Source organism: Platichthys flesus, chromosome 4 (assembly GCF_949316205.1).
Source record: "Platichthys flesus chromosome 4, fPlaFle2.1, whole genome shotgun sequence".
Classification (NCBI taxonomy): Eukaryota; Metazoa; Chordata; class Actinopteri; order Pleuronectiformes; family Pleuronectidae; genus Platichthys; species Platichthys flesus.
This window is the reverse complement of record NC_084948.1, coordinates 28,019,612-28,027,111: the sequence shown is the minus strand read 5'-3', so window position 1 is coordinate 28,027,111 and position 7,500 is coordinate 28,019,612. Positions and strand designations below refer to the sequence as shown.

Genomic DNA, 7,500 nt, shown 5'->3' with positions numbered 1-7,500 from the left:
GAGCTCCTGCGTCGGTACGTGTTGGGTTCAGAGACCGGAGGACGTCCTCATTGAGACAAGTCGTTGTTGACACGTTTTCTCCTCTTCCTCCGCCCTCGTCTCTCAGATGAGGACGAGTGTGTGTCTCTGGCCGGTGTGTGTGGTTCGGCTCGCTGTGAGAACGTGGAGGGGTCCTTCATGTGTGAGTGTGACCGCGGAGAGTTTGACATGACCACGAGAAAGTGTGTCAGCACCGTGCTACCAGGTACACACACACACACACACACACACTTGTGATAAGTACGTTTGGTGTGTTATCCCTCCTAATTAATATGTAAATTAAATTTGAGGTTTATTTATTTTCAGTTCTAGTCCGTTAGCCTCCAACAGGACCTTCCTCTTTCTCCTCCTGCAGCCGAGACCGTCCCCAGCTACCCCTCCTCCTCTTCCTCCTCCTCTTTCTCCCCCTCCTCCTCCTCTCATGCCGGTGCGGTGGAGTCGGACCCGGTGCTGCCCCCCCTCCCCCCCGCCCGTCCTGGCGAGCTGAGGGAGTGCTACTACAACCTGGCGGAGCGTGGGACCTGCAGCCTGCTGGCCACCAACACCAGCCAGCAGGAGTGCTGCTGCACGGTGGGCGAGGGCTGGGGGCTGGGCTGCCAGCACCAGCCCTGCCCCCCCGCCCACACAGGTGAGACACACAGGAAGTTGATCTGTGCCGTGTGACGCTGGAGCTTCTTGTTTATTGGGTGAATCAGGAAAAAGTCACAGATCTCATGTGAGGACAGAGGCTCTGCTGGATTTATCAAGCTCTGACTTTATTTAGTGAGATTAGTTCGAACGGACATTTTGATCCGACCGTAGAACACGAGGCAGAGGAAGATCTGGCGCCACCTACAGGTCGCCACAAGGTCGAAGAATCCAGGCTCACTTTTGTAAGGCACCAATCAGAGCCAAGGGGAGGGGCTAGGCCTCTTCTGTTGCTGTGGTAGCATCTCAGCTGTTTCCTGTGACGTCAACACGTTTAACACGTTTGTTTCTGTGCAGCCGACTTCCTGTCCCTGTGTCCCAGTGGGAGGGGCTATGTCACAACTGGACAAGAAGCCTTCAGCTACAGAGGTCTCACACTCACACACACAGACACACACACGCCCACTTTGAAGGAGAAGTGCTTGTTTATTCACACTGACTGTTGTGAACGTTGTTCTCCAGATGTGGACGAGTGTAAACGTTTCCACCCTGAGGTGTGTAAGAACGGAGTGTGTGTCAACAACATCCCGGGATACAACTGCTACTGCTCCAGTGGATATGTTTACAACAGCACGCTGCTGGAGTGTGTCGGTACAAACACACACACACACCCACGCTAACGCACACACACACACACACACTCGAACACAAGTTGACCTGTGTTTGTGTGTCTCAGATCACGATGAGTGTGAGGAGGAGAGTTGTGTTGGAGGAGTGTGTGTGAACACGGTGGGATCTTATTACTGCAGCTGTCCGCTGCCGCTGGTGCTCGATGACACGCAGAGAAACTGTGTCAACTCCTCCCACCTCACCGTGGGTAAGACTCCGTCCCTCCGTCCCTCCATCCCTCCGTCCCTCCATCCCTCCATCCCTCCGTCCCTCCATCCCTCCATCCCTCCGTCCCTCCATCCCTCCATCCCTCCGTCCCTCCGTCCCTCCATCCCTCCGTCCCTCCATCCCTCCATCCCTCCGTCCCTCCATCCCTCCATCCCTCCGTCCCTCCGTCCCTCCGTCCCTCCGTCCCTCCATCCCTCCGTCCCTCCATCCCTCCATCCCTCCGTCCCTCCGTCCCTCCGTCCCTCCGTCCCTCCATCCCTCCATCCCTCCGTCCCTCCGTCCCTCCATCCCTCCATCCCTCCGTCCCTCCGTCCCTCCGTCCCTCCATCCCTCCGTCCCTCCATCCCTCCGTCCCTCCATCCCTCCTCCCTTTACATCCTTTCATTTAACTTCTATTCTTCTTCCTCTTCTTCTGCCTGAACCTCGATCGGATGTCGCCACCTCCTGTTCACACCTGTATCTGCACTCGTTCATTGAGCTTCCAGACACTGACCGTGTCTCTCTCCCCCCTCTCTCTCTCTCTCCCCTCTCTCTCCCCCCCCCCCCCCTCTCTCTCCCTCCTCCAGATGAGAACCTGTCTGTGTGCTGGCAGCACGTCTCTGCAGACCTCATGTGTCAGAGCCCCCTGCTGGGCGCCCAGTTCACCTTCACGGACTGCTGCTGTCTGTACGGGGAGGGCTGGGGGATGGAGTGCGCCCTCTGTCCCTCCACCGACTCCGGTGAGACATTCAAACGCCCTCTGTAGATTAGAGCTGCAGTTAGTGATGTGTGACCAGCAGAGGGCAGAGGTGATCAGCTGTGAAGAGGTCACTGACCTGTCATTAAAGATGCAGAAGTCAGAATGAAGTCAAAGCGTCTCCATCGCCCCCTGGTGGCCGGCTGCTAAATCTATGTTTAAAAGATGTGTCTGATTTCAGGCCGTTCTTCTCTCACGGATGTTTGTTCCAGATCTGTTGAATTATTTATTTGATGATTGACAGCTGAGAAGGACTCAGGATTGGCTCATCTATCTGTGTCTACAGTCTGTGTTGAGAGCCTGTGACTCCTGCAGAGACTCGTCCACACAGTAGAAGTGTAGATGAGTAAACTTCCTTCTCTCTGCAGACGACTACGCGTTCCTCTGCAGCTCCTTCCCTCCTCTTTTTCCAAGTTATCCCGTTTCAAGCGGATCAGAAACAGGAGTGAGACGAGGAGGTGGACAAGGAGGAGCAGGAGGTACGAGCATTCATTTAATAAAAAAGAAAATGATCATAATCAATTATTTTTACTTTTTTCTTTTATTTAGGTTAGTTTTTTTCCTTCCAGCTATTTACAGTTATATTTGATTGAATTTCTTTGATGTTTTTTCATTCTCCTCCTCCTCCTCAGCTCCTCTTCATTTCCCTCCTTTCTCTCCTGACTCCTTCCCTCCAGCTGTGGTTCCCGGCAGAGACTTCCTTCGTCCTGACTATGACGATTACTCTCCAGCAGGGGGCAGCAGGTCCGGCTACAGGACTCCTGCGTCCTTCAGTCTCCCGGACGCAGCCTATCGCAGACCTGAGTACGGGTGAGTGGACGAGGACATTAACTATATAACAGTAACAATTAATAAAGGTTCCTCTGTGAGTTAATAGAGGAACTTGATAAAGACAAGGAGCAAATTAAAGGACAAAGTCTCATGTCTCGCTATTATTATAATTAGCATTTCTTCAAGCTTCTGTGAGTTAATAAACCATGAAGGTTGATAAAAGAACTGAAACTGTGTTAGAAATTAAATTAATACAAAGACAAACATCAAAGTGTCTCTGTAGTTACATTGTTCTTTATGGCACTAAATCTAAATTGAATTAAACTCAGATTAAAGCTTTAACAGCCTGAACGTGTGTGAACGTGTGTGAACGTGTGTGAACGTGTGTGACGTGTGTGACGTGTGTGAACGTGTGTGAACGTGTGTGACGTGTGTGACGTGTGTGACGTGTGTGACGTGTGTGAACGTGTGTGAACGTGTGTGACGTGTGTGACGTGTGTGACGTGTGTGACGTGTGTGAAGTTCTCTGTGATGTGTTTGTGTTGACACTTGTGTCCGTGTGTCTCAGAACTGGTTTCTACTCTGAAGGAGACTACTCCTCCCCTGACGGGCCCCCGCCCAGGCCTCCATCCTTCCGCCTCCTCCCGGACCCCCGGGCTGAGACGGCGTTCGGTGCCCGGCCTCCTCCTCCGTCCCAGCCGGACGGTCCTCCTCTCAGCCTGGCTCCGCTGCCCGGGGCTCACTACCCCGACCAGGAGGAGGAGGTGGAGGAGACGTGGAGGCCGGGGCCGCCGTTCCCACCCTTTACTGAGCAGAGAGGAGGAGGAGGAGGAGGAGGAGATAGAGTAAGAGGAGGAGGAGGAGGAGGAGGAGGAGGAGGAGGAGGAGGAGGAGGAGCACTTAGGAGGGTGTATGAAAGTGAGATTTTCCTAAATGTTTTACACAAACATATTTTTTTTCAAATAAAAAAGTGTAATGGAGGAGAAGAGTCCCCCCCCCCCTCATCTCTCCTCCATCTTGTCTTGCAGGGCGTTACGAGTCGTACGGCGGCCTGAGCGCAGCAGAGGATTGTGGGATACTGCACGGCTGTGAGAACGGCCGGTGTATCCGCGTGGCGGAGGGTTACACCTGCGACTGCTACCAGGGCTACGAGCTGGACATGACCTCCATGACCTGCATCGGTACGAAGAACCCACGTTGATCGGGTTCCAGTTGTTTACGTTTGTTTCACTGACTCACAAAAGAAAAACACAGAAACAAACAAACTCGTCTTCTGTAAACAGGAAACGAGTCGACCACCTGCTCTTAGCGAGCGCTTCAAGTTCTTCTAGTTTCTGGTTTGTAACGTGACTTGTTATAGAACAGCCTGAACGCTGACCTGTGTGTTTACACATGGACAAATACACATGGACAAATACACATGGACAAATACACATGTACAAATACACATGTACAAATACACATGTTTGTGTATCAGGACGTTTCAGGCTTCAGGATATTAAAGTTTTCCAGTTGTTTACAGCAGTGACATCTTTAATAATTTCTCTTTGTATCTTCTCATGAATGAGTTTGTACTGAAGTGTTAATCATGGTTATTGAATGTTGTGTTTGCAGATGTGAACGAGTGCGAGGACGGGGGGGGCGTGGAGTTCCCGTGTGTGAACGCTCGCTGCGTGAACACCGGCGGCTCGTTCCGATGCGTCTGCCGGAGAGGCTACGTCATGTCGCGCAGGGACAACCACTGTGTGGCCGCGTAGACCAGGACCAGGACCCACCAGGACCAGCCAGGGACTGGACCCCGGGACAGACCGGGTCGGACTACAGGACACTCAACTGGTCTGGGTTTTACTTCAGGACCAGATTGACAAACTATACTCAACCAGGATAAAACGTACTGGACTTTAGAACTGCAGATTGCACTAAACCAGGCCGAGCTGAACTGGGCCGGGTCAGACTTTATATCAAGAGTCATTTTATTCATCAGTTTCTGTCCGGCCCGGTTTATTTAACCCAGAAACTGAATCCAGGCTTTCAGTACAAAGTAGGCTAACTCTTATTAGCATCACAATACAAACCAGGCTAACTCTAATTAGCCTTGCAGCACAAACCAGGCTAACTCTAATTAGCCTCGCAGCACAAACCAGGCTAAATCTAGTTAGCCTCGCAGCACAAACCAGGCTAACTCTTATTAGCATCACAATACAAACCAGGCTAACTCTAATTAGCATCACAATAAAAACCAGGCTAACTCTAATTAGCCTCGCAGCACAAACCAGGCTAACTCGTATTAGCATCACAATACAAACCAGGCTAACTCGAATTAGCATCACAATACAAACCAGGCTAACTCGAATTAGCATCACAATTCAAACCAGGCTAACTCTAATTAGCCTTGCAGTACAAACCAGGCTAACTCTAATTAGCATCACAATACAAACCAGGCTATCTCTAATTGGCCTTGCAGTACAAACCAGGCTAAGTCTAATTAGCATCACAATACAAACGAGGCTATCTCTAATTGGCCTTGCAGTACAAACCAGGCTAACTCTAATTAGCCTCACAATACAACCGGTCACACGTCACATGTTCCTGACGACACATCAGGACGTTGTTTTTAAAGGTCTGAAGAAAAGACGTGCAGAGTTGTGAAGTAGAGGAAGAATCGGGTTTAGTGTGATTGTTTTACTTTTTACATTTGAACTCAAAGACGTTTTCAGGTCAACAAACCCAAGTTATTCATTTCACCATGTTTCATAAGAACAGGTTGATGAACCCAGAGTCGACATGTGACCCGGAGCCTCGAACCCGTAAAGATTCACATGAGGCTGAAAATCGATCAGACGAATTAATGATCGATAATCAAAGTGGTGACTGAACCATCGACTGCAGCTCTCTACAGATCTGTTTTCACAGAGGAGCTCAGCTTTTTCTTTCTGATCATTGTATCCACAACATTAAATACACACATACATTAAATATATAAACATCGATATACAACACCAATGTATTCAATGATTGAGAGATTGAATGTGTCGTCTACAGACGTGTAAAAGAAAATATTGTCTGACTTTATTAATGAATGATTAACGATATGTAATGTTTTTAAACGTGAAATGTCCATGTTTTTCCCTGAATCCAGAAACGCTGCTTCACTGTGAACGACACAAAGTCAGTGAAGATGATTTCACTCATCACCTCTCGAAAATATCCAGAAAGAGGTGTGTGGACAGTTTCTGGTGTGAAGCAGCAGCAGGAGATGATCCGGGTCCGACTCGTTCACAACAACACAAACATCTGGGAACTTTCATTCCAGAAGCTTCCACACATCGTCCTGCTGGTTTCTCACGTGGACTCACTCTGACATTTACAGACATTTCACCAGGAGGCAGCAGGAGAAGATCCAGAACATGTCCAGAGACACTGGTTCTGATACAGAACTCCAGAACACGTCAGGAACATGTGCAGAGCCTCAGCTTTACTGTAACACTGTGGTGAAGAGTTTGACCTGCGGGTGGCGCTCTGCTGAGTCAGGATGTGATTCTGGAGGATACTGATCCCAATTTTTTTGATTCCATTTAGATTTATTTTTAAAATGATCAGATTCTGTACTGGGAGCTGCTTCCAGTTACATTGAGTTCATAGTGATTCACGTTCACTTTCCGCCTGTAAGAGTTTGTGTTTTATGAATTTTCTGTTGTAGTTAACGAGCTGATTCCTTCTCAGTATACCGTGCACTGTACACACACACACACACAATACACACACACACACAAACACACACTGGTGTTTTTTAAACTGCCAATTTTTATGTTTAATGATTCACTTTTGTATTGTTGTGGTTTGTATGAAAAGAAATGAAAATATATTTGCACACACACTTTCAGTGAAACTGTGTTTGTGAGTTTTTGTTTGTGTCTGGTCTGAAGGACGTAGAACAGAGAGGAAGGTTACTGGTTCAAATCCCAACTCCAGCTGCTCAAAGTCTGGTCAGGGAGAAGCCCAGTAAGTTACTGGTTCTCTGGTGGCATTAGCATGGTGCTAACGCTAACTGGTGACACGCACGTGACACATCCTCCAATTGTCTACGGGCAGCATTACCTGTTCATGTAGATCCAGCTGTAAGCCACTTTATGTTGTAGGCCAATCCGCACACACACACACACACACACACACACACACACACACACACACACACACACACACAGGCAGCCTTAATGGGATTACTGAGGTTCACCCAGTCCTGAGGATGAACCTGTGAGCCAGCAGAATATCAGCTTTCACTTCTGCAGAACGGCCAGTGTGATGCTGGCGGCTGGAACACTCCCATGATCCTCTCTGGAGGATGGATGTTATAAAAGCATCTGATTAAAGCTCCATGAAACAAACACGTCTGATCAACGAAGGAATTTCAAGACAAACAACAAAATAAA

General features: G+C 49.1%; 1 protein-coding gene across 3 annotated transcripts in view; it reads left to right on the top strand.

Annotated features, from left to right (window-relative positions):
- LOC133951675 (latent-transforming growth factor beta-binding protein 4) overlaps nucleotides 1-6,953 on the top strand; it is a 32,492-nt gene extending 25,539 nt beyond the window's left edge. For 2 of the 3 annotated variants that reach the window (XM_062385767.1, XM_062385765.1), the window contains 12 exons: nucleotides 1-14; nucleotides 107-244; nucleotides 395-667; nucleotides 1,024-1,095; nucleotides 1,189-1,317; nucleotides 1,403-1,543; nucleotides 2,130-2,282; nucleotides 2,668-2,778; nucleotides 2,932-3,109; nucleotides 3,639-3,988; nucleotides 4,099-4,251; nucleotides 4,685-6,953. The exon at nucleotides 1-14 is cut by the window's left edge and continues 112 nt beyond it. In XM_062385767.1, coding sequence (XP_062241751.1) covers nucleotides 1-14; nucleotides 107-244; nucleotides 395-667; nucleotides 1,024-1,095; nucleotides 1,189-1,317; nucleotides 1,403-1,543; nucleotides 2,130-2,282; nucleotides 2,668-2,778; nucleotides 2,932-3,109; nucleotides 3,639-3,988; nucleotides 4,099-4,251; nucleotides 4,685-4,827 — 1,855 coding nt within the window. In that variant the 3' untranslated portion in view covers nucleotides 4,828-6,953. The remainder of the gene's footprint in view (nucleotides 15-106; nucleotides 245-394; nucleotides 668-1,023; nucleotides 1,096-1,188; nucleotides 1,318-1,402; nucleotides 1,544-2,129; nucleotides 2,283-2,667; nucleotides 2,779-2,931; nucleotides 3,110-3,638; nucleotides 3,989-4,098; nucleotides 4,252-4,684) is intronic. The other variant, XM_062385766.1, reaches the window with a different exon arrangement.
- The last annotated feature ends 547 nt before the right edge of the window (nucleotides 6,954-7,500 follow it).